The 27,208-nt window shown below is 39.1% G+C and overlaps 1 protein-coding gene across 7 annotated transcripts in view; it reads right to left on the reverse strand.

Annotated features, from left to right (window-relative positions):
- Positions 1-8,380: 8,380 nt before the first annotated feature.
- The window catches only part of TENM2 (teneurin transmembrane protein 2), a 1,152,237-nt gene continuing 1,133,409 nt past the window's right edge, over positions 8,381-27,208 (reverse strand). For all 7 annotated transcript variants that reach the window (XM_089531991.1, XM_089531984.1, XM_089531975.1 and 4 more), the window contains 4 exons: positions 19,638-19,934; positions 16,507-18,121; positions 12,413-12,543; positions 8,381-10,309 (listed from right to left, as the gene is read on the reverse strand). In XM_089531991.1, coding sequence (XP_089388117.1) covers positions 9,548-10,309; positions 12,413-12,543; positions 16,507-18,121; positions 19,638-19,934 — 2,805 coding nt within the window. In that variant the 3' untranslated portion in view covers positions 8,381-9,547. The remainder of the gene's footprint in view (positions 10,310-12,412; positions 12,544-16,506; positions 18,122-19,637; positions 19,935-27,208) is intronic.

Here is a 27,208-nt window from a genome sequence, read left to right on the forward strand (position 1 = left end):
ATCTTATTCGGAAAATGCTTAATAAGAATAATGAGTTCCTATTTTGGTAACATGCTTTGTGTTTCCAAAATAATGCCCCAGATTATTTACAAAACTTTAAAGTAAATAATGAAGACATGGAAATAGTCAAAGGTTTCCTATATCTTGGCTCAGTCGCTAAACCAAATGGAGACTGTAGTGAAGAAATAGGAAGACTAGGCCTTGGAAGGAAGGAAGTAGACAAGATCCTCAAGTGTAAAGCATAAAGATATTCAAGAGTAAAGATGTGTCATGGAATACAATGTCTATGCCATATTTTTAATTGATATGTATGGCTGTGAAAGCTAGAGAGTGAAGAAAGCTGATAGGAAGAGAATAAACTCATCTGAAATGTGGTGCTACAGGAGAGTTCTGCAGATACTTTGGACTGCTAAAAAAGGAAATAAATGAGTCTTAGAGGCCAGTGGCGTACCCACACCATGTGACACCTGATGCAGGGGGGGGGCCTTCCAGGGGACAGGAATGCTTGACAAAGTAGAAGGCAGTAGAAATAGAGGAAGACCATATTCCAGACTGATTGACTCAAAGAATCCATGATCTGTGCAACGATGTTGATGATGTTATTGATGACAACCATTATTTTCAGTAATTATCATGAAATGAAGCTCATAATAATAACAGCCAGAAAAGAAATGCAGTTAGTGAAAATTCCCTTTTATTTAACTTTGTATATATAGAATCATGCCAGTATAAACAATAAATAAATAAAACTACAGTAAAAAAAAAAAGACAAAAAAGTAATGGATTAATATGTTTAGATTGCATTAATATATGTTTTTGAAAAAATGGGGAAAGCAATGTATGTTTGCAATATGATCTCTTTTATTGAACCTTGTATATGTAGAATCATGCCAGTATAAACAATAAATTAATTAATAAATAAATTAAAGTAAAAAAGACAAAAAGGTAATGGATTAATATGTTTAATTTACATTATTTATTTTTTTAAAAAAAGGGGAAAAGCATATCCAACGTATTTTTTGCAATATGATCCCTAGTGCCTCTTCCCTTTTGGAACCCAGTTTTAACATCTGGCATTTCTCAATCTATATATGGTGAAGGTCTTTGCTGTAAAATTCAGAGCATGGCATTTGTTTCTGGCTATTTATTTTTCTCAAATGCTTTGAGTACAGTTTCCATTTCATTTTCTAAAATTGTGGGTTGTGAGCTATTTTCCAGAACACAGATGTTTTGCCTGGAATAGGAAATAGAAAGTGATTTCTGAGTAATTTCTATGACTTGTGGCATTATTCCTACCTTGCACATCTGTGGAATCTTGTGTCTTGACTAGGGCTGCCATAATTGTGATTCCAAAATCTGTGAAATGTTTTTACTCAATATATTAGCAAAAAACATGTATGTATAATAAAACTAAAGGCATACCACCAGTCAGAAAACTTGGAAAGGTAACGGTTTTCTAGCATTCTGGAAAGAGAGGACATCATTTTATTTAAGGGGTTTTTTTAATTAATTTTTATTTATTTAAGTTTAATTAATGATTCTAAGAGAAAAAATACAAAATCATTTTGTGGTACTACAACAGATTGAGTACTTCCAGCTCTGTTTTAAGTACAACATATCACAAGTCATTTTCATTCTCAGTTTCAAATTAAACAAATTTGCACTGGAGTCTTGCAGAAACACTTGTCTCCAGTGAAAACCTAAATAATTTGATTTTGTTTTGAGCTATTGCCAGAACATCCTGTTTCATAAAGCTGTTTGTATTTGAGGGAGTTGTTATCCAGTTGTGTGCAACTATTGTCCTCATGTGCACTCTGCAAGTCACACATGGGTAATTAAAAAAAAACCCACAACCTTCAATAGCACATGTGCAAGCAGTAACAGAATGAGTTCTTCTGGCTGTTTTCAAGTCTTGCATTCAACAAGTTGTTTCGTATTATGCTTATCTGTTCTGGATATTCTTAAAAGTAAGAGATTGGATCCTGATTTAGGCAGGCACAACCAGGTTGGCATGAGGAAGAATTTCCAAGCCTTGCAGTTCTTCTAGCTGTCCCTAGCAATTGATTATACAGAGTGCTAAAGGAATTCTGCATCCACTGTTTGACCATGGAACATGCTGCCTCAAACTATGGTGGAGTCTCCTTCTTCTGAGGGTTTTAAACAAAGGCTGGATGGCCATCTGTCAGAGTGTTTTGATTGTGTATTCGTGCATGGCAGGGGTTTGGAGTGGAGGGCCTTTGTAGTCTCTTCCAACTCAATGATTCTATGATTCACATGGAAGGTGCCTTTGACTGCTTTGTAAGGATTCCCCTAGCCCTCACCCACGATATAAAATTCAGGTGGGCTCCTCAACTTCAGTATTTGATATGTGGGTGGGTATGTACATGCACTAGGGCTGCTGTGAGGAGAAATGGACAAGGAGGTTGGTCCCTGTCAGCCTAGCTGAATGTGTCAGTCTTCACTGCAGGGATAATGCAATGTGAGACTGCTTGTGTCATGGCTTCATGCTATGGATTTTTGGGATTTGATAATTTTACAAGATATTGAGCCTTCTGTCAGAGAGTTCTGGTGCCACAACAAACTTCAAATCCTAGGATTCCATAGGATGGAGTCATGACAGTTAAAGCTGTGTCAAACTGCATTATTTCTGCAGTGCAGATTATTATTATTATTATTATTATTATTATTATTATTATTAACCTTTATTTATAAAGCGCTGTAAATTTACACAGCGCTGTACATACAATCTTTTAATCAGACATTTCCCTGCCCTCAGCCTTACAATCTAAAAGACACGAAACAAAAGGAGAAGGGAGTGGTGGTGGGGAATAGGATCAGGTCCAGCAGTTCTTCTCCACCTCCGAGGCCTGGACCAAGGCAGATGGACTGGAGGAAGGGCTTGGCTTCTTAATGGATGGTTAAAAGGAGGCTTCCTGGGTCAGAGAGGGGCAGCTTAAATCTGGTTTTCTATTCAATGATCAATTAGAGAATTATGCATATTAAAGTATTTTTCCTATCTATTAAGCAGGCACTTATTTTAGTCAAATGAGCTTTCTGCCCAGGCTTTTTACAGGTTAATGATAGAATTTATTTTTCTTGCAATGTTGTATTCTCTCGATTAATATGTGTTTGTATTTTCTTTATACTGGTTGTCTTATAAAGCTATTGGGGTGCATAAGTTAGCTTCCATCACAATCAGTTAGACATATGTGACCTAGTTCCCACTGCTATCAGTGTGACTATTGTGCAACTCACATGGGGTCAAGCATCAAGGTGAATATATATTCTCCACAATAAATCTTTTCTACTTCCTATGACAGGATTTCCTCAGAGATGCCTGCCTTAGCAATCAGACTTGCAAATGAAGTCCATGTTTACCTCTTTTTGTGAGCAATCACAAAACAAAGCTTATTAAGTGCAAAACATACGAGGTGAGAGCTATTGGGGTAATCTGCATTCAACCTAATGCTTTAAATCAGGAGTGGGAATTCTGTGGCCTTCCAGATATTGCTAACCCTCACCGTTCCTCAGCCCTGATTATTCTGGCTAGAGCTGCTGGGAATTGTAGCTGCATGTTAGAAGGGGTGCACAATCCCCTGCCCAAGTTTTCAATAATAGGTTGAACTTTGGGACCACGAAGCAGAAAAGTAGAACAGAACACTTGTTTGCCATGATCAAGGAAAACCAAATTTCTCCTGTCTCTGCTGTTCTTGGAGATTATTATTATTATTATTATTATTATTTGGTGTATTTGTGTACTTAACATACATGATGGTGAAAAGAAAATAAGAGATGTCTTTATAATAGAAGAATACAGTGGAACAAAACAATAATAATGAATTAAGAGGGTCTTATAATTATGGAAAGTCCAAAGTAAATATAGTTAAAGAAAAATATTCAGAAAAACAGATAGGAAGTCATTTTATGTTTACCATGTGTTATGTAATTTTGTATATTTTAATTTTGATGTAATTGTCTACCCATTTCTCTTTTCCCTTGATGGATCTGTTTTTTAAACAATAAAAATCAATTTTTAAAAAAGGAGATTATTAAATGAGGATTGAAAAGAGGAATCGAAGCAGGTAATAATGCCTATGGCAAAACCTGATCAGACAGCGCTGTAACTGACCTGTAGCTGGTAACTGCGGCACAAGTTTTCATTGATGGGCAAAGTCTGTCAGTAGCTGCCTATCATGCTGCTGTTGCATTAGCTTTTCCATGTGATAAGTTCCAGCTTCAGTTCCAGGACTGGGCAGTCATGTGGTCTCAGTCTCCTCCTCTCGCCCTCTCCCCCTGCTTGTCCTGAGCAGGCTGGTTTTCTCTTTTTTACACATTCTTATCTTTTCTTCTCCTCCCTGCCACTAAGTCACATTGCCATAGTTGCTAAACTGTGTTAAAAAAGAAAAATGAAAAAAAAAAAAACCCATCCTGGATAGAGCAATAGGGCAGGGAAGTGGAGTTAAGGTTCAGTCTGGGAAAGAGAGTGAGGGACATTCCCTGTGACAGTGGGAGTCCCCCCCTTATCTGAACCTTCTTCCAAGGTACCAAAAGGCTAAGGGAGGTCAAGAGGCTCTGTTGCATTTTAGTGAGGCTCAGCATCGCAGTGGTGACAAGATAGCAATTGCCCAGAAGGTGACCAATTGAGAAGAAGTACAAATCTTTGAGGTCTTTCTCAGCACAGGTGTAAAAAGCCTGAGAAAAGACCACAAAATACTTTGTCCAAGTCTCCCTCATGGTCTTTTCTCAGGCTTTTTACAACCTGGAGCAAGGGGCCCTTTTTCCTCTGAGTAGCTGGTTGAGACTGGGCAAAAGGAGTCCAGACTCTCAGCTACTCTATGAACACCAAGGATTGAAAATCCCATCTGATCTGTGAGTAGAGAAGGAGAATGCATTAGCTAGTTGCGTCAGGGGATTTTAATTACTTTTCCTGACTTATCTGATATGATCTAATCTGTCTGTAATTTATAACTATTAAACGTGTGCCTGAAGGAAAGATGGTTCTTCACAGAAGAGAGATCATTTTGCTATGGAGAGTTCTTACTAAGAATAAGGCCTTTTCCTTTAAAAGTACTCTATCTCTCACGTTCCTTTTTTACATGCCTTTACTCAGTCTAGCCCTTGTCAGGGTTGAGGGAGGGAAGGAAATGTCTCTGCAGTATTAGAAACACAAAGTGCCAGTGGAATCCTAGTGATGTCTTATTGCTATGAAGGAAGCATTCAAATCAGTGGGTGAGGGTGGTTGCTACATGATCTCTGGAGATCCCATCCAGTTCAGGCTGTGCCCAGGCTGAACTCCAGAGACCATTACAGCCACAGTCCCATAATGGAAGACACATGTGAAAACCACTGCTTCCAAGCTAGTATGTATCCAGTTTCTTTCATTAACGTGATCACAGCATCATGCAATAATCTCACTTGACTAATGCTTTATTCTTGCGGAGCCCTTCTATCAATTTTCTTCCCCCTTGCTCATAGGAGAAGGGGAAAATACAGGGTCAGATAGCTGATCCAACAAGGAAACAGAACCAGGAATATAGAAAAGTACTTGTAAACCAAGATTCCAGATTTAATTGCACAATGAGCTGGGTTCATGTAAAATACACTCAGAAGCCCTGCTACTGCACAACTATCTGTGGCATACAAATATTTTTGTATTTTTGTAAGCATAGTTGTTATTTCAACTCCCTTCGAAGACCAGTGCAGTTCTTCTCATCCTCTGCTTCACAAGAGGTTCTACTACTGCATCCTGCTAGATCCACTCCAATTAATTTACCCAGCATAAAGCGTTGCATGATGGACAGATTATTAAAGAGGTAAACAAGACAGAATAAAGTAACACATACCTCTCTTGAGTATAAATCAATTCAAAGCAGGAGAACATTGAAAAGAATAATGACGTTGTTTCTTGTTCCTGATAGTGCAAAGTGCTGTGCTGTGCTGTGAATTACCAAAGAGAGCTTGCTCTCTTTTTCCTGCACGGAGATGGCTCTTGATTTCCTCCTGCATTAGAAAGACAGTCACCTGAATGCCAAGTTTGCAAGCCCCTGCCACCCCTTTCACTTACCTGTGCAAGCCACAGGTGGTCACTGGCAAAGTGTGGCTCAGTGTATTTGGAAGGCAATGATAGAGAGCGGGGGAGGTAGAGATACATAGAAATGACGCCTTTCTGTCACAATATTATTTTCACTGAATTGCAACAGTTACTTTTCTCCGCTCCGTTGGTGTCACCAGCTTATGTTAATATGGAACTCAATGGCCACATCAGATGAACACCACAGTCTTCCCCCACTGAGTATTCTATGGCTATCAGCTGTCGTAACCAAACTATGAGAAGACAGAAGGTACGTCACAACCATTTTCCCTATACATAGTTTCATACATTCTCAGCCAACAGTATTTTTAGCTGTTGTGGCAGATGGCCTGATATTCTGAGGGAACACAGTGTTCTCAGGGGTTGTGAAGCCTAATGTGAAAGCACTCTAGGAGGAAATGGAAGGGTTCATTAGCACTTAGGTGAATGCATTCTGAAATCCCTTTTCAATGGGTTGTTAGTGTAATGTCAAAATTGCCTAATACTGTGGGGTCAGCATACATTGTTCTGAACAGGTGGATTCTACTTTCAGCCAGGAGAGCAGTCTATGGTCTCTGTGTCTGTGTGAGCAACCCAGGATGAGGTAAGTTATCAGTGTGATTGTATGCATAATTATAGTATTTTGATACCACATTGACTGCCATGGCTGCATCCTAAGGAATCCTAGTTTGGTCATAGGCACTAGAGCTTTCTGGCAGAGAATTCTAAATATCTCCTAGATGTCTTTAGGATGGAACCATGACAGTTAAAAGGGCTATAATGATGCAGTGTGGGAAAGATTTACAGACATTCGCCCAGGTAGCCCTGGGAACACACCAGCTAGAAGAAGCTGTGGCAGTTTTCTTTTGCCTGAGCTTACTGGGAAAGGCAAAAGTCCATGCTCAATTCTCCTTCATTTAATTGAGTGCAAACTACTTTTTCACTTTGAGTTTGGTTTGCAGCAACTAAACTGAGAGCAACGGATGAAAGTGGGAGGAGAGAAAAACTGGAGCATGCGAAAGCAGCTGAAAAAGTGGGACTACAGAGAATTAATAAGTACTGTCCTGTCAAACTGGGGCAGTTGGAGGGTATGGGTTTATAATGCAGATATGCAGCCTGTCGTACAACAGTATTTGCTAAATATTGCTGTATAAATTTATTCCTTTATTTAATGTATATGCTGTCTTTCTCCCTGAGTGGGACCCAAGGTGGGACCATAGTGCAACTCTTTATTGCAGATGGCTGCTCTGGTTTTCTTAGTTGTTAATTGTATTTTCTACCATTACAGCTGTTGTATAGGAGGCCACTTGAGAAGCCGTTGAAGGAAAACTGAAGTTTTACATTCCAGGACAAGTGCAGAGGAAAAGAGGATGTTGTAGCAAGAGGAAAGTATTGCTTGGATTGTACATGCTGCTTGTTACTGTGTGCTTGTTCAGCAGACTCAAGTGCACAGTTGTTGCGAGAACCCAAAATGTTTAATAGAAATATTTGGTTACAGCCTCCCCAAATCTGGGTCTATCCAGATACCTTGCACTAAACTATCCATGATTCCCATCTGGCCATTTAAAACCAGGGATAAAATAGTCCACACATTTTGACAGTGCCAATTTGAAGAGAAAGGCTGGATTACAAATCAGTCACTTTCAATGGTTGAAAAAAAGTTATGGATGAAGTGTGTGTGGTAGATTTCTCAGTCAAGACATTATTATTCTGATGGTATTATGGTAAAATATTATGTTATGGGTGATGCTCAGGGCAAATACACTTAGGTCTAAGTTCAGTAGTCAGCTCTACCTAGAAAAGGTAATGGGGCTGATATAAATGCTGACTTACCAAGTTCCCACTGTCTGCACTGAGATCCAGCAATACCATCCTAACTGACAACACAGTAACATCTGGGACAAAATGTAGGCCTATGACTCTAACGTTGTCACCTTCCTTCTCCTCGTTGCTTTTTAAATATTTTTGCCAAATGAAAGAAGCCAGTGATGTGTTGAAAGGCTGCATGATACATTTTATGCTTTGGAGTTGGCCCTATAAACGTATTGCTTCTTAGTAGATTTTAGCTTTTGTTGTAGTTTGATGCATGGCCAATATGGCTATCCCTGACTCAGTTCCCATTGATTTCTATGACTTTACCTCAGTTTTCTCCTGAGCATAATGCCACAGTTGCACTCAGTATACACTGTGACTATGCCATCTCATTTCCTTTTACACAATTCTTAACACACTTGAAAGATTGGTGACTGGTTTTCATTTTTATTAGGACATTGCTAAAAAGGAAGACGTTAAATTCACAGGGGTTTTAGAGACTTTATTTATGTATAAACAATTTAAACACTTTGCCATAAATTATCTTTGCCTGTCTCTATTCTTTGCTTAGCAGCAAATTAAAATTAATATAAAAACTGAATGAACAATTCATACATGTATATTACAAAAAAGTTCTGTACCAAAGTTCTTATTAGACTTGTTTTTATATATTTTTTTAAATATTTTTTCTCTCTCGGTGACCATAATGTGATTGTCTCAGTTTCTCGACCAAACAAACACACTAATAATTTTTTTTTCTTTTTTAAAATCTGAAACAGTGATTGTGCCTTCTGGCTGATGTATGTACAGGGTGATCTGAATTGGTGCCCATTTGCAATAGTGTTAACACAATGCCCACAGCTCTACTAGAACTGATACCAACAAACTACTGAATCTAAACAGACTACACCCTGTAACTGTGTTATACTGTCCACAATGGAATCTTCAAAGACAAACAGAGTATGAAATCTATCAGTAGTGATTTATAGCCACCATTTTGAATTCAACTTTACACTCTGCCCTCTTTGAATAAATTAATTTTAGGCCAGACAAAAGCAGGGTCGGAGTGCAAGTGCAGGTTTATATTCCTTAACATATTTCTGTTACTATTTCCAGTGCTCTGTTGCTCCTGTTCTCCTCATTTCTTCCAGTTGCTACACACAAATCACCCCAGAAGTCATGTAATAAATGCACCTGTATTTTGTTTTTAAATGAAAAAAACCTCTAGAACGTTTATCAAACAAGCAGCTTGAAGAATCTTTTTTCTCCCATCAGCTGGTCTAGTGAAGGTGGGTGGCCCTCTTGGATTTCTTGAAAGTTTGCTCACATGTGAATGGAGTGAGGTAATATAAGATGAGGCCTTCTTTCTCAATATGTTTGTTTTGATTTTTTTCTTTAGACCCAGAACAAGTGGGTAATATTTATGGGGTACTTTTGAATTTGCACGGTTTAAAGTTTTCAGTCTGGCTTTAGTCCACTTCAGGATGTGGTTTTTAAACACTTGGACAGCAGCATTGAACTCAAAAAATGTGAGCTTTCTTGCCACTTATTATCCCAAAGCAGCTCAGCCGAGTGCCCCCCTGTTGGTCTTCATCTCCTTAGGAGAGGAGATAACAGTTGTAACTACTGATTCATCCAGGCAAAGGATGACAGCAGGTTAATTTGTTACCTCTTTCCCATCTCGTTCTGTCTTAAGAACTGGATGTTGCTGCTACTGTCTGCCAGCTCTGGGTACTGCTCTACTGGGAGCACATAGTATCCTTCATAACCTTGAACCCTTCCTGTGCTCAAAAGCTGCTGCTTCTCTCCTTCAGTCCATAGGCGGCTCCCCTCTTTGCCATCCCGTGCCTTTGATTGCTCTTTGGCCCAGGCCGACCCCAAAGCTCGCTGTCGAGCTTGGTCCAATACTCTTGCCTTCTCTTCATCCAGCGTGTCTGGAGTCAGGCCATAACGGATGTTAATGAGCAAGGTTGAGTACTGGAATTCGATATTTGTAAACCTTCGAGTCCTTCCATTGATCAGGAGAGTTGGCTGCGACACTGTCACGTTAACTCCGCTGTCTAGTACTTTGCGCCCGCTGGTCATTGCCAGGGTGACCAGGTCACCATCAGATGAGCCAATCTTGACAAAATAGTGGGTATCCTTCCCCTCTATGCTATAGTGCATTTTTTCTAAGTAGTAAGCATTGTTCAGCACTAAGGCAATCTTTCGGCTATCTTCTGTTGTGATGCTTGAAATACCTGTGGTTACTCTGCCTTCTTTTACAGCAAACATGATGCCCTTGCCAATAATTGGGGTAGTGGTCGCAAACCAGTGACCTGCTTTTTCTTTAATGTTGGCGTGTAATTTTTTAGATATGACTTGTCCCTCAAGGGCCATGAAGGCTTGATTATGCCTCTCTGTTGTTTGCTGTACTCCGGTAATTAGCTAGAACAAAACAAAAATGGAAAAAAGTAAGTTACCTTTTAACTGTATAAGGACAGATTACAGGTCACAAACAATTCTTTTAATTCTCAATCAAAGCTTCAGACGATTTGGGGAATTGAGGAACAATACACAACTTGTTTCTGATGTCTCCTAGGAATGTTAAAGGATTGAACTCGAGACCAAAGAGAAAACATATCTTTCATTATATAGAAAAACAAAAGGCAAGTATAGTATGCTTACAAGAGACTCATATAAATAAAAATATTAAATATTTGAGAAATTCTAAGCTTGGTTCTTTATATGTCTTGTCAATAGATAAGAGAAACAGAGGAGTGGCAATATACAATATGTTAATAAAAACTGGAACTAAGGAAATATTTGTAGACAACAATGGTTTTTGTGTTCGTTTAGAAGTTAAAATTAGAGACAACCATATTAGCTATTGGAATTGATGCCCCATTTGAAAATAAAGATTTTTTTAAAAAAAATAAAATGTAAGAAAAAAAATTTAGAACAAGAAATTGATAACAACTTGGTATTTGGGGATTGGAATGGTGTGATTAATCCTTTAATTGAGAGGTCATCCCAAGATAAGGAAAAATAAGAATAAAAAACATCATGGAAAATGTCCAAAGGTAGTTGTCAGATTTATGGATAACTGTCCTATCCCAGATATTTGGGGATGCAAGAGGGTATACATTTTATTCTAATTGCCATTAAACAAAATAGTTTCAAAATCCCTTGCAAATGTTAAGGATTTGATTCTGGAGAGGGCGTGCAGTTGGCATTAATTTAATTTGGGGAATTCATGTCTCAAACACTGTGTGTGTGTGTTCCTTCAAGGTGCCTGTCAACTTATTGCAACCCCATGAATTTCCTAGGGGTTTCTTAGGCAAGAAATACTTAGGGGTGTTTTTGCTAGTTCCTTCCTCCAGAAAGTATTTTCATTCAAGTGCACAACATTATTTATACCAGCATAACTACATGTAACAATTATTAATGCCTTGATAAAAGATAAAAAGTAGGGGACCCATGGAATAAATCCTGCTAGAAACTGATTTATGTGGGCCTGGAAAAGGCCTCTCTTCTCTTGCAAGCTCCTCATCCCTCTGGAGTCCCTTTCCCCTTTATCTTCAGCTCCCATGGGAATGTGGTGGTAGGAGAGCAGAAAGAATCCTTTTGTTGTTTTTGATCAGTGATTGGAGATAGCATTTGGATTTCCACTGCCCTTTTCGTCTCCCTATTGAGGGCCATCACTACTCTTAGCCAATGTTCCCAGGAGCTCCTGGAAGTTGAAGCTGAAAGATTACTTTTTCCTTTCTTCTTCATTGAGGAAAGGTTGGGCAGAGAACATAGATGCCTATCAACCAGGGATTCCTGAAGAACTGATGATGTCAAGGTGCATAACTGCACCTTTGATGTCAGGAGCGTGGCCATGCTTCCAGATGTTATCCTGCTTGTTGTCAGATACTACATATAAAGGCTGGAATTTTACATGTTCTACTTAGTAACTACCTTAGTTGCAAAGCTCAGTGGCGTCTCCACAAATCTTGACTTACTGGGCAACAGCTAATGCAAGCAACTAGGCTCTGTCAAGCAGCATTCCCAACCTCCTCCTACCAGCCATCTCTGGTGCAAGGAGAAATTACAACAGGGACCCTGCTTCTGACTGTTGTAATGGAAATTGCTCACAGCTGTCGGTGGAAATGTCAATCTGCTGCATTTTCTTTGATAGGAAAACAGACCCCCATTGATGTTGCCTGGTAAATCAGGACTGAAGGACTTTTACAATCCCTGTATATTCCCTACACTATCAAACTCTGGATTATACATTTGTAACTACAATTGTAAATTTCCAATATTAGTTAATGTGGAGATTTTCTTTATCATTGTTAACCAAATAACATTTCCAGGACAAATGTTGAAAAATAAAGGCAGCAACCATCTTCATTGATAGCAAATAAAGGAGCATAAAACTGATGCAGTTTATTTCATTCACCCTGTTGACTTAACCTTGTCAATAAGACTTGTTATTATTACCTTTATAAAATAAAGCTAAATGCAAACAAATTTGCAATGAGGATGGAGGAGGTTTCTGCTTACCTGTCCATTTTCACATGCCTGAGACTCTGACAGCTCATAAGGAGGTGGCACAAAGTACATTTTTGCCCTTGGGAAACCAGGTATAATGTTGCTGAGCTGAAAGCCAAACATCACTAACCAGCTCTTCACATCTGAGAATTAAAAGTAAATACTTGTGTGAAACCTGAAGATGTACAGTAAACACTGGTAGCACTGAATATTAACTGCTAATTAGAAGACAGGACATCATCTGCAGAATTTTTTACTCTCTCTCTCTCTCTCTCTCTCTATATATATATATATATATACACACACACACACACACACACACACACACACACACATACACACACATACATATCATAGACAGTCTGGCTAAAAAAAGTCTTGTGAAATTTCTATAAGAAGCCGACCATAGGCAGGGAATGGTTCTTCCCAGTGATGCTTATTCCCTTTGTAGGAATCACAAGTGGCCTGCCTATATATCCTCTAGAGCAGAATGTCTCATGCTACCTAAGGTAGGGATCCAGCAAATTCTGCCCCTTCTCCACATTCCAGTGTGTCAGGGACTGGTACTATGGTTTATTTGTGTACATTGGCACAACTGTTTCTTTCCTGGAATCTCTTCAGCGACCATCAGCCAACAGGGACTGACACCAGTCTATGGTCACCACTTTTGAGTAGCAGTGGTCAAGACTATGGAGATTATCACACTGTATTTAAAGCGAGCGTATCCCTGACAGGATACAGTCGTGTTTAATTTTAAAAGCAGGAGTTAGCACACACAGCTGCAGCCAAGCAAGTGCAACCCATATAGAGCCCAGATACCAGCTGTGCTTATCTTGCAGCTTTTCAAAAATGGCAAGTGGTTGGGATTCGGGTTGCAGACCCGTTGCACTTGCCCTGCTGCCGCTATGTGTGATAACACCCGCTTTTAAAATTCAATATGACTGTATCCCGTCGGGGACAAGTCACTTTAAATACAATGTGATAATCTCCTATGATTACTGGAACACTAGTGTGGTGTATTTACTACTGTGGCTTCTACTGGCATTACTGCTACTACTAAAAAAATGATATTATTTCCTCAGTGTATAAAATACTTTATGACACTTATTTAATTTTATTATTCAATATTGTCAGGTGTATTTTATGAAATATTAACACATCACTGGAACAATTAGAACAGATTTTTACTACTTTTCTTTAGCTATCCACAATGTGGAATAAATATACATGGTGAGGAGAGGAAGAATACCAAAGCCATCATTTAATAATGAAAGATACTCATCAGCAAAAAGATGTCACTGCTCATCAATGTGTGCTACAAGTGTGTGTAAAGGCCACAGGAAAAGAAGAGGAGAAGGAAGAAGAAGGAAGGGAGGTGGAGGAGGAAGAAATTATGTTTAATTTCATATTAAAAATTAGATTGAGGAATCCATGTTTCATGGAAAGCTGTGGCAACTTTAGATTGAGGATCTACTAACAAAGCTATGCTGAGCAGCTAAAGTCACTAATGATATAGCAAAATGGTGAGCATTTATTTTCTGTATGTGTGAAAAAATGTTACTATGGCTTCAGTTAAGAATTAATGCAATTTCTAAATAATCAAGATGATCTTTCTTTCTTTCTTTCTTTCTTTCTTTCTTTCTTTCTTTCTAACCAAAAGGAAATTTGGAAGGCTTCCAAAGCACAGAGCAGTGGATGGGAGGATCCCTCTCATCCTTCCATTTCAGCCATTTCCACATTTAGAATGGTCCTTCTCTCCAGCTGCTTCTTCATTTGCAGGTGGAACTTGACTCAGGGTTTCGGAGATACAGATCAGTTCTTTTTTCATGACCAAGGAACTAAGATACAATACATATTCAACAACACCCTCCTCCCCGGAATGTAATCATTTACACTTCAACTTTCCGGAAATATAATTTACTTTTTCTTGAAGTTTTAACCTCCTCTGAAATTATAATAGCTGCATGGGGGATAGGAGCTTCTTGTTCATTTTTTAAAAAATGTTGGGACTTTAGTTATGGCTTACTGCATATCTAACTCTGAGAAAGTATATGTTGAATAGTACTTAACTGCCTTTCTTTTAAGAAACAGTTACTGGCTAGCTCAGCACTGAGTGATTCTGATAAAAAGAAAATGAGTACCAATGGAATGGAAATTAGAACTTCAGTCAGATTAGATTTTTCCAACCACAATTTTCCTGCTTCAAACACATAATTTTATGGGGCACCTAGATTACAGTGTTTTCCATTTGTAACCTTCTGTTATCTACCAATTTCTTCCATTTTGTTTCTTACCAGAAGAAGTATGCTTAAGGGTGGATGGAGAGAACAGCTGCACTGTGACCCAAATCCTATTGTTAATTCTGATCAGAGTAGACTTATTGAATCAATAGGATTTAATTATGTGTTGATGCACTATTTAATAATTGATTACATGAATCTACTCAGGACTAACCAACAGGGTGATTCCCAATGCCTTTGACTGGTAATGCAATGAGTCACTCATTTGCAAGCACCCTATCTCCAAATATGTCTGAACAGTTCTCCATAGGTACAGGATAATAAATGGGACTTAAAGAGGTAGCAATTAAATCACAGATTGTTCATTTCAATCAATCTGTTCTAAGCATGACTACCTTGGGATTAAATCTGTTGTTTTAAAGTTTTCTTTGCCCAAATTGGGCTTTAGTTTTAGGGTTGATTCTGTATCGCAACATTTTTGAGGATGATGATATTGACTTGACTCCAGGGACACTGTAAATAGGATACTAGATTAACTGTTAGGAATCTAGCTTCTGTTCTTGGATTTGGTATGAATTTGCTGAATTGACATCTGCATAACATAAGACCTTTCTCAAGGGTATAACTAAACCTCATGGAATGGCTGCATGACTGTGGCATTCTCAAAAGTTTATCGCACCGGGGATAAAACATTCCCCGATGCGTTACAACGGGCACAAGTGGGGCCGCGCACGGAGCATGATGGGAACCCGATGGGGCCCAGAATGCTAGTTTACCGCACAGGGAATGCCACCGCCGCCGCCGCCGAGCGTTCCCATCGGGTTCCAGAGGGTGCCATTTCTGGGAACTATTTCAAAGTGTTCCCAGAAATGGCGTCCCCTGGAACCCAATAGGAACGCTCGGCGGCGGCGTTCCCTGTGCGGTAAACTAGCGTTCTGGGCCCCATTGGGTTCCCATCATGCTCCGTGCACGGCCCCACTTGTGCCCGTTGTAACACATCGGGGAATGTTTTATTCCCGGTGCGATAAACCCTTCAGTTGTGCAACGGAGCAAGCAACAGGGTTAAATCAGCTATCTGCTTATAATACATTACATATTATGAAACTGTTACGGAATGCTTGGACATGACGTTTTGCTTCATGATTTTTCTCATTCCTTTGGCAGTCAGGTTTCAAATGAACCTTTGGTTGTGCACAGCTAACCCTAATGTTAATAAACCATGGACCAGTTTTCATCCAATCATGTGTGCACAAATAACATTGATTTCAGTGCACCTTAATCCCACAGAATTGAGTAAAGGATGGCACCACCAGTTTTACATGAACACAGGAGTTGGACTGCAGCCACAAAACCATGAAAACCCCTCCTTCTGTACTGTTGTGTAATTAGACTGAAGGTGAGCTTCCATGTTTTTGCAAGTATGAAAGATCTGGAATTTGTATGGGATACTATGGCGCTTTACAGAGCGCCCATGTTTACTGCACCAGGGAATTGCAGCAGACAAACCGTGTGGTTCCCCAGCGCAGCAAAAAGAACCTGCAAAAAGTGAGTGCTTTTTGAGGTGCGGTTATGATGCCACAAGGCGTCAATAGCACACTTGCGGCATCATTTCCATGCTGCGACGTGCAGACGCTAAGCATCTGCTACGTCAAAATGGCGGCACCCATGTAGAATGGGCGGGGCCATTTTGTACGTGCTCAGCATGTACTAGGGTTAGGGGCGTCTGGAAAGGATGCCCCTTCCTAACCCTAGTATGTGCCGAGCACATACTTTTTGGCGGTGTGTAACCCGCCTAAATGTAGAATCTCATCCTTAACATCTTTCCACTATGATCCTTAGATGTCTAGAGCACCTATTATTTCTCACCTGTTACATAGTTCTTTAAATCCAGTTCATTGCTGAGAGGGTTGTTGCTCTTGAACATGTACAAGTTGAACGGAGCAGGTTCCTTACCAATATTTTTCCACATTGTATAATCCGGAGAGGTCCAGCGTCCAGCCAAAACATCATAATCTCTTTGAGTAAAGTGGACCAATTTTGTTAAGGGATCATACAGTCCTCCATGAAATCCAATGACTATTTGAAAGTCTGGGTTAGAATCATGATAGATCTCCCCATATGCTGTATACTGTAGTTGCTTGATCATTAGGCCATTGATGCTGAACACTGCCAATGGTGTACCTGTATTATCCGAGGCAACATAGTATTCTTCTCCACTGCTGCTTTCCATTGCAAAAAGATGACCTTGTAGGTCATAGTAGAGAGAAGTAATTTCTGAATTGGAATGGTTATACACATGAGTTATCCGAGTTGGGTTGTGAAGATCAGCATAAAAATACTGAAGGTGGTGTCCCAAGTTGGTTTTGTAAGAAGCTCGTCTTCCTAGTCCATCATAACGGTACTGAATACTCCATCCATTTGCTTTATTATAAGCTCTTGTTAAGAGGCCTTTGGAATTATACTCAAATATATCAGTACCTCTTTGGCACAAAAAACCATCATCATCAATTTTATATTGCACATCACCCAGGCGTGTAATCCTATCTCTTAGATCATAGCGCAGTGGCATCAATCGGACACTGTTTCCAGGATTCAGGAGATGCAAATTGCCATTGAGATCATAACTATAACGCCAGTTTGGCCTGTCATTAACTGCCACACTCTGGAGCTGCCCATCACCATCATAATCATAGGTGTATTTAGTTGTGTTGGCATAAGGCCCAAGCTTCAACTCTCTCTTAGTTACCCTTCCCATACTGTCATATTGCACCGTCATCCAATACATGAGCGATCGAAACATTTCATACTGAACTTCTTTAATACGTCCATGTGTATCAAAATGTTTGCTCAGTGTCATCACAGCTGTGGTAATTATTTGATTTATATCATAATAAATTACCCCAAATTTTCCAAAGTGCTCTACTTTGCCTGAGATTTCATCATAACGATAAAGGTCAACTGGGAGAGGTATTTCACTTATTATAGGCTTGATACTAGCAATTCGAAAACTATTGTCATGATAGGTATAATCAAATCTTGCATTGACCATACCTTCCTCAGAAAATCTGTAAATCTGTTTGTCAACCAAAGGACCAATTTTACGATAGCGGATAGTACAAGAAAAGCCACCGCTCTGTAGATTAACCATCTTGAGAACTCCAGTAGTTTCATCATATCCAAAAGTCACTGCTGTACTGTCATATACAATCTCTGACAACTTGGATAATTTCCCATATTTGTAGAAAACCTGCCGACCAGTTCCTAAAAAAGATGTTTTCAAAATCCTTCCATCATCACTGTAATCAAAAATCACTGAGGCATTACTCTCAGGAGGGTTATAAATATTTCGAATATAGCCAATCGACGTATGAGTGGACATACTGTGCCGAGCAATGCTTGGCATAGTGACAGCATGCAGTCGGTCTGAAGAATCATATTCAAAGATGTACTGCCGCTGACTCTGAAGTAGTAGCACCATGGACTATTGAAAAACAAATAAAGAATATAAATTAGATGATGCATGGTCAAAACTGTGCCAAATAGGTTTTAGAATTACAGTCTAAGATCACATAAATAAGAAAAAAAATGAACATGGTTGACAGTTCCATCCAGTGTTGTTGACATATTGCTAACTATTATACTTAATATACTAAAACTCTTCTGTTCTCAAATATAAAATAATATGAAAATCTAAAGTATTTTTGTCAAATTATATGCCATTTCCTTCCATTCATTAAAAAAAAAAGAAATATTGTAATTTTAATTCCTTAAAATACCTCTCTTCTGGATACTGCTGTTCTTATGGGACTCTCCCTCCCTCTCTCTATATGATGGTTCTAGATACTTTTAGGTTAATAGAGTTTAGAGAAATATGCCATGTAAATCTATTTTAAAAGATAGCCTGTAAAATTAAACAGTGTATAACTTAAAAAAAATATTTTGTAAGGCCCAGAGATTAGCTATCAACTGCTATTCCCTCAAATTAAATTTGCCATATTGTTTGTTGTTGCTATTGTTGTCATGTGCCTTCAAGTGGTTTCCAACTTATGACAACTCTAAGGTTGTCCTATCCTGGGGTTTTCTTGGCAATATTTGTTCAGAGGTTTGCCACTGCCTTCCTGTGAGGGAGTGTGACTCTCCCAACATTATCCACTACACAGGTACATTTAGCTTGCTATTTTCTTACCATAAGGTGACTTTTGGCAGTCTTTTCATGGCAAAGGTTAAACACACATCCTCTTACTATACTAACATGCATTTAGCAAGGCTCATAACTCATGATTGCTCACAGAATGGTTACACAGAAGCCAGATTGTTCTAAAATCATTCATTCTTAAGACTGGATTTCCTGCAGTTCTCAACAACAGTTGGTATACAAAGAGGTTGGTTCCAGGATCCCCCATAGATACCAACATCTGTTGATGCTCAAGTCCCATTATATACAGTGGTATAGTAAAATACAGTCCCTTATATATAACGGAAAAATCAAGGTTTGCCTTTTGGGATTCGAATGGTTGAAACCATGGATACAGAACCTGTGGAAATGGAAGGCCAATTGTAATTCCATAATAGTTGCCTTATTTCATATTCGGTTGGAATTAATTGGGCTGCATTCCAAGACAGTTGGGATAAAACTACAGGATTATCAATTCATTTTAATGACACTACTTTATTATTAATTTTAATTCAGTTTGTTATACCTGTTCAGTGATATGTTCTGTTTTGTTGCGTCTCATAAGGGCCAGGGTATGAACAAAGAATTTCTATTAATTCTATAATCCTAACCAATCTTACTAGAAAGTAAACCCTGTTGTGGTTTGCTTCTGAGTAAATATGCCCAGGAGTATGTTGTTAGAAATTTAAAAATTACATTTGATGTACAATTCTAGCACCAAAGTAATGGTTGTTTTATTTTGATGCATGTGCATGTTGAGGCAAATCACAGAATAAACAGGCTTTTATGTACATAATGCTATAACTCATGAAAAATTACTTACTTTTTCCAGATATGTATAACTCCATACTTTTCCATCTGCAAACATACGGGAAATAATCCTGCCTTGTTTGTCAATATCTGTTTTTTCACTCATGGCGCCACGCTGAAGTCCAGCCAGTCGTCCATTGGAGAAATAAGACACATTCACAGCAGCAAGCCCACTACTGGGTAGCCAGAGAAAAGGGCGTCCCAGTTGATCATAAATAATTCGCAATGTAAATTTCCGGTGATCATCATATATTTTCTCTGTCCGAATGTTTCGGTCATAATCAATAGACAGCAAATTCCTTCCATGAACCTGCTCAAAAAAAAAAAAAAAAAAAAAAAAAAGATATTAATCTAATTAAATACAGGTATTACACTATATGAGTAGTATATGGACGCATACACTGGGTACTCATACTACAGACTGAGTCTTCCTTATTTGGAATTCTAAAATTCAAAATACTCCAGAATCCAAAATCGACTACATGGGTAGCTGACATCATGGTCCAAAACACGTTGCAGAAATAATGCAGTTTAAGACCATTTTAACAGCCCTAGTTCAATGCTAGGGAATTCTGGGTAGTTTTGTGAGACATTTAGACTTTTCTGTCAGAGAGCTCTGGTGCCACAATAAACTACAATTCCCAGGATTCTTTAGAACTGAGCTACAACAGTTAAAACAGTCTGCTTTCTGATGGTTCAAGGTACAGAAAATTTGTTTCATGCACAAAGCTGAAAATTATTTTACGAATATTGTATCTAAAAGTATCTTCAGGTGATGTGTGTAAAGTTTACACAAAACATAAATGAATTTCATGTCTCATCTCATTATGTATATACAAATATTGCAAACTCTAAAAAAAATCCACATGTAGATGTAAAGGGGATCACAAGGGTAAAAAGTTTGAGAACCACTGCCCTATGAAAAATCACCATAGGTCAACAGATGACGTGAAGACATAGAAGATTTTCAGACCAGTGCTTAAGCACTGGTAAAATGCTGCAAAATCGTTTAGGAAGCATATGTGTGTGAAAGCCTGCTGCGCTTCCTAAACATCAGGGGATCATCGACTCCCCTCCAGCATCCTTGAATCATTCAGGGAGAGGCAAATTCCTATGACTGGAAACTTTTCATTCATAGGAATTTGCTTCTCCCTGAATGATTCAGGGATGCTGGAGGGGAGCCGATAATCCTCTGATGTTTAGGAAGTGTGGCAGGCTTTCCTACACAGACACACTTCCTAAACAATTTTGCAGTGTTTTACCAGTGCTTAAGTGCTGGTCTGAAAATCTTCATACAGCCAGAGCAGCATACACTGAATGCATTTCTAATCTAGTAATGAATGTTCCAGTTGCCCCACCTTTCAATTTTGGACAGGCTGACTTTGTCATTATGGTGAGGCAAGTCCCTCAGGCAGCCAGTGCTGAAGGAACAGCAGTCCCCATGAGTCCTCTGGTCATTCTCCTATGTATGACGATGGAACTGTGTGGGTCACACAGATGGCTTTGCACCCCATAATTTATACTAGTGTTCTGCATTGCAGTTCTGGATCCATAACCTAGAGTTATGGATCTGTAACTGCTTCATATTTACTAACACTACATAATAATGATCGTGGCACTATTGCCACTCTTCTAAATGTTCTCCTAAACCTACTTTATCAGGCTGTAGCTACACTGAGATGGAGGTCTGTTCTGCTGGCAATTGGGACACAGGAGGATGATGTTCTCACTAATGTATGAGGCTGCAATGATCAGAACCAGGACTCCTGTCACAATTCATAGGGTTGCCATAAGTTGATGTCAATTTGACAAGAAATAACCACCACCACCACCACAGGTGCAGTAGAGCACATTGCACTATCATCAGCGCTGAAGTAAAATTCAACTGTTTTGGGAAGTGGACATTTTTCCTGTTCTTTGCCTAAGGCAGCAAAATGTTGCAGTCTACCCTTGATCATGCCCCCACCCCACCCAAATCCTAAAGATTTAACCAAAACTCAGCTTGGAAGGACAAAACTTGACAGGCTGTGTGGGTCTAGGAGAATCAGGCCCATGAAAAGAACTAGCTGAAACATCACCTATTCCCTCAGCAGAAGCAGAGCTAAAAATATTGCCTGGAGTTAAAAATGTTACGAGCAATTTTTACACATAAAAGTGTTCAATCGGTACAGGTCACAGTCCAATAATTGCAGTACTGAGATTCTCATAAATGATATGAGTGTCCAGATAGTATATAGGAAATATGACAAGATGGACAGGAAAAATATGTGCTACGGGTAGGAGGGGGAGAGGGGTAGGTGGGTGGCATCAAGATACACTACAGAATGACACACCTCTGAACAGGACTGGAAAGAGTCATTTCGAGCAATTCTCTTGTTTATCCCCAAAAGCCAAGGTCTATTTCCCCTTCTCACCTCTCTAATTCAAACTGCTTTGCCCAACAGCATCTGTTACTTTACATCCATCATACTATTTAACTGGAGTCCATTCAGTCAGATTAACAGCTTCACTTTTAAGAGAGGTACTCCACAAGGGGCTGTACAGCCTAAACACGAGCTATGCTCTAAATTATTTTTCACTCCCATCCCAGGGAAGACGATAACAGATAGGGAAGGGAATGAGCTTTCACATCTGCACAGGGCAGAGTGGAAGGCCATGGGTATTCTTGCCCCTGCTGAACATGCAGGCTGTCTGATGAACTGATGCAAAGCCAGGAAGCCTTTTCAGCATTAATGACAAGCTTGGGAAGCTGGGATCAGCCTTGAACACAGCAGCATTCATGAGTCTGCAGGGCCTCACTCATTGTTTTGGGAGAGTCTTCACAGTGAAGACAACTTGAGAAAAGAGAGAGTGTGGAATCCCAAATGCTCCTGCTTTTGCAGAAGATTTGCAGAAACAGAGAGAGATTTCTGTAACTAGCTGTCAGTAAGGGGAAAAGAAAAGGTTGCTTACTTCCCATCAAGCCTCAAAAGTGGCTGGGGATGTTTTCTTTGTTTAGCATTTTATTAAACAAAGTATTGGTTAAAATAATCAATCTGCTTGATGGTAAAATTGCAGTTAGGTCCACACTCATCGATCAACATGGGAGAGCAGCCTCAGAGGGGAAATTACAGTCTTAGGACTGGATATATAACACTTGATGGGGGAATGCTCTTGAAATCTTCTCCCCTGCACCCTGTGTTCCTATGTGGGGAGAAAATTAAATTAAAATATCATTTTAGACAGAAAAATGGCACAAAGTAAAGCAGCATGAATAGTAAGACACGTATGGCCTTTGCCCAAAAGCTGCCTCTACATTCCCATGATCTGAGAAATTCAAAGGGCAGCAATGAACAGGGCTTCTTTCCTTCTGAGGGAGACATCACAGGAAAATATGAGAGGTTCTGTAGTGTTTGCTTCACTTTTTATTATTGTTATGTGCCTTCAAGGTGTTCCTGACTTATGATACAAAGGCAACCCATAGTTTTCTTGGCAAGATTTAGTCAAAGTGAGTTTGCCTTTACATTCCTCTGAGGCTTAGAGAGTGTGACTTGCCCAAGGTCAACCAGACAGTGTGCATGAATGAGCTGAGGTTTGAACCCTGGTCTCCTGGAGTCTAGTCCAACACTTAAGCCACTGCAATATTCTGGCACTCTTGGTTCACTTACATGTATACAAGTAGATCATAAATGTATAATTACAGCATTTTAGAAATAAAGTTTAATCATCATCATCATCATCATCATCATCATCATCATCATTATCATCATCATCATCGGAACTGTGAAGGTGCTCTAGCATACAGGCATTTCCCTGCCCAGCCCAGTTTCCTAGTAAAAAGGACCTCCTTCAACACTAGATGCATCTAGCACTCACAGATAGTCCATTCATGCTTCTCTCTATTTCTGACCCTCCTGTCTCATTCTGTGTTGGTTCTAAAATTACTTCCACAGTACTATCCCACCTTACACACCAGAGCATCCCTTTAAGGCTGGGGATTTAAGCGGGAGTGTAGTGTTTTCTTATTCAGTCTAATTCCCTCCCTCCGGTCCATCTGCCTTGGTCCAGGCCTCAGAGGGAGAGAAGAATGCTGGACCTGATCCCTTTCCCCTCTCACCATTCCCTTCTCCTTTTGTGTCGTGTCTTTTAGATTGTAAGCCTGAGGGCAGGGAACTGTCTATTATCCCCTCTGTTGTAAACCGCTCGGATTCCCAGTGATTGGGCGGTATATAAATAAAACCTATTATTATTATTATTATTATTATTATTATTATTATTTACCTTTACTCCTTAGAATATGCCAGATAATCTTCAACTACAATCAGCCCTTCATATCCACGGATTCTTTATCCATGGATTCAACCATCCATGGCTTGAAAATATTTCAAAAATATATAAATTCCAAAAAGCAATCCTTGATTTTTGCCATTTTATATAAATGACACTATTTTATTATGCCATTGTTTATAATGAGACTTGAAAACCCACAGATTTTGGTCCTGGAACCAAGCCCCAGCAAATACCAAGGACCCACTGTATTTCCTAGCAACTGGCATATGTAGACTGACATTTTACTATCCAATAGCCACAACCTGTTTAACCAAAGTAATGACAAAACCTTCACACATCAAGAAAGAGGAGAAAGGGAATGGAATGTGAATTAAAACAAACAGGAAGGATATATTTAGAATGGGCTGAGAGCTTTTGGTACCTAGGTAAGCTTCCTCGAAAGATGTAAAAATGTGTAATATACAAGGGAGAATTTACATTGTTTTTGTTTCTCCAAACTTCTACTTTACAGAGGACCAAAGGATATGTGTTCCCCACAAAAGTATATCTAAATAGTTGCTCAAATGAGGGTAAACCTACTTTGCTAATAACTTTGTCTTGACACACTGGAATCATGTTATCTTTAGTGTGCTCAAGGAGTCTACCAGTCCAAAACAGGAGGTAATGTATAAATTGCCAGCCATGCAGGTCTGCTTACACACAATGATAAACAAGTCCTTCCCCAGATCTTTGTGAGAACTTTGGATTACACAAGTACAAGCAACAAGGTGAGACTTTCTATGTCTAGTCCAAACCACTAGGTACTAAGAAATATGCCTGACCATGAGATCAGCAGAAGCGTGTGAATATGTAAACATTTTGGATGTGCCTGGAGTTGTCCTTAAGGTAGGCCATTTTCAAACTTGTTGGCACTCCTTAGGAAGCCCCCATCATGCCAATTCCAGCAGCTTTTCATGGCATCCAGCTGCAATCTTTGAATGGGTCCTTAGTCACTTGGCATAGATGCCATTTTTCTCTCATTCATAAGCAGCTGTCACTTTCTTCAGATCAAGCTTTTTGAAGGTCTCACATGTTCTTCACAGTATATAAAGCATTGGTGACTACACTCTTTTAAAAGTAAAAATAAGGAGTAGTACTAACCTTAAATTTAGCACGTGCTACAGTGAATGCTTTAATATGAAAGATAAATAACTGCATTCACTGGAGATGGACCAAAAAACCCGGGCCAACCCTGTAATCTAATAAAGCTTCTTAAGCAATTTAATTGTGAATGAACCATTAATAAAGTAGAAGTCTTTAAATTAGATATCTTTTGACAGCAGTGATGACTTAAGAAGTATTCATCAGTTCCTGGGAATTTGTTCTTCAGTTTACATTTTACAGTAGCTTTGATTAAGCAACACTTTCTCTTACTCAAATTTAAAAGCACATCAAACAATATGGAAATAGACCCCAAGTCTTTCTTGAGGAAATGAAAGTTATTCTGAATTATTTTCACAGCAAGAGTGAGCTCAATTCCCATCACAACCCATTCTGCAGGAATTCAGAGAGAAAGCAATTTTAAAATTAATACAACTTTGTATTTGTAAGGAAAGAATTTTTAATTATCATTCATTTTCCCCACTCTGATTTTTTCCCACTTAATGAAGTAGGCCTCTCTTTACCATGGTTTTCATGTCCTCAGTGGATAAGTCATAAAAATGAGTATTCATGCAGGATTTCCCAGAGAAGGTTTTGATAGCACCAAATAGACAGTCTCTAAAGTAATAAAATGGCTTTAAAAAAGAATCTCACCAAAGACATTCTTTATTTTCCAACCGCCTATCGCACATCTGAGTGGTAACCAGAAGGAAGCAAATTCAAAGCTGTTTGAATCTCATGTATATTTGTATTTTGTTGTAGAATGACAGAGTGCAATCACCAACAATTACCCTGATGAGTGTCCTCTTAATCCAGTCCCATAATATGGAACTGGAAAATGAAAATTCCAGCCACAGATGCTGGTGAAATGTAAGGAAGAAACTCTTCTAGAACATGGTGACATAGCCAAAAAACCCACAAAAAACTATGGATGCTGGCCATGAAAGCCTTCGACTTCATATATAGCTATTTTGACCAAACACTGGATATCATGTTAGCACCAGAATGGAGGAGAGTTGAATTTAATGGTATGAAGCATCCTAACTAGGGTGTGACCATACAGCACAATTATATTTGATACCAGTTTAATGGCCATGGTTCAAGTCTATGGAATTATGGGCTCTGTAGTTTGGTGAGAATTACAGTTCTCTGCTAGATAGGTCTAATGCTATTATTCAGGGGAGTTACATTATATAATTCTAACACTTCGAGGAGTATTTTTTGTGGGTTTTTCGGGCTATGTGGCCATGTTCTAGAAGAGTTTATTCCTGATGTTTTGCCAGTATCTGTGGCTGGCATCTCTGACATTTCTCTGAATTTTGGCCAAAAATCAGGAATAAACTCTTCTTGAAGATGGCCACATAGCCCGAAAAACCTACAAAAAAACTATGGATGCCGGCCATGAAAGCCTTCGACTTCACTTCAAGGAGTTTTGCTGTGTATAGACAAGATGCCATTCAGTTTCTGGCTGACAAGTTACAGATACTGCACAGGTCTCACTTGGCAGGTTTAACTGGTTTTTACTTGAAAGTGTCCTTTCATGCCACACAGTTATAGTGCTATGATTCCACGTTAATCTATGGCAACATTCTATGCAATCCTGGGTTTGCAGTTTAGGGAAAGGTTATTAGAAGTCTCAACCAGAGCGCTCTAACCAAACTGCAAATCCATAATTTCATAGGATGTTGCCATACTAGTTGAAATGTAACCACAGTGTTATAAATGTGTAGTGAGAAAGGCCCCCAAATTAGTAAGAAGTAGAATTTTATGCAGCAAAGGCAGGAGGCAGAACTCTTTACAACCATTTGCAGAAAGCATGCTCTGTAGAAATCTGTACGGTAAGAATAGTGATGGTTTAATCTGTGGTGCTATCAATTAGAGCAAGTTCCTTTTTACAGTAGCCAATCATTTCAGGAAAGGAAGAGGCACTAAGGACCACATTCCAAACATACGATGGGTAATGGAGTGTGCCAGGGAATTTCAAAAGAAAATCAGCATGTGCTTTATAGACTATGGCAAAGCCTTTGACTGCATAGATCATGAAAGGCTATGGAATGCTCTTAGAGACATGGGAGTGTCAACACATCTGATAGTCCTGATGAGGAATCTGTACTGAGGACAAGAGGCTACTGTCAGAACAGAACACAGAGAAACAGAATGGTTCCCAATTGGCGA

Source organism: Sceloporus occidentalis, unplaced genomic scaffold, assembly GCF_023333645.1.
Source record: "Sceloporus occidentalis isolate IW3139 unplaced genomic scaffold, rSceOcc1.0.p SCAF_1, whole genome shotgun sequence".
Lineage (NCBI taxonomy): Eukaryota > Metazoa > Chordata > Lepidosauria > Squamata > Phrynosomatidae > Sceloporus > Sceloporus occidentalis.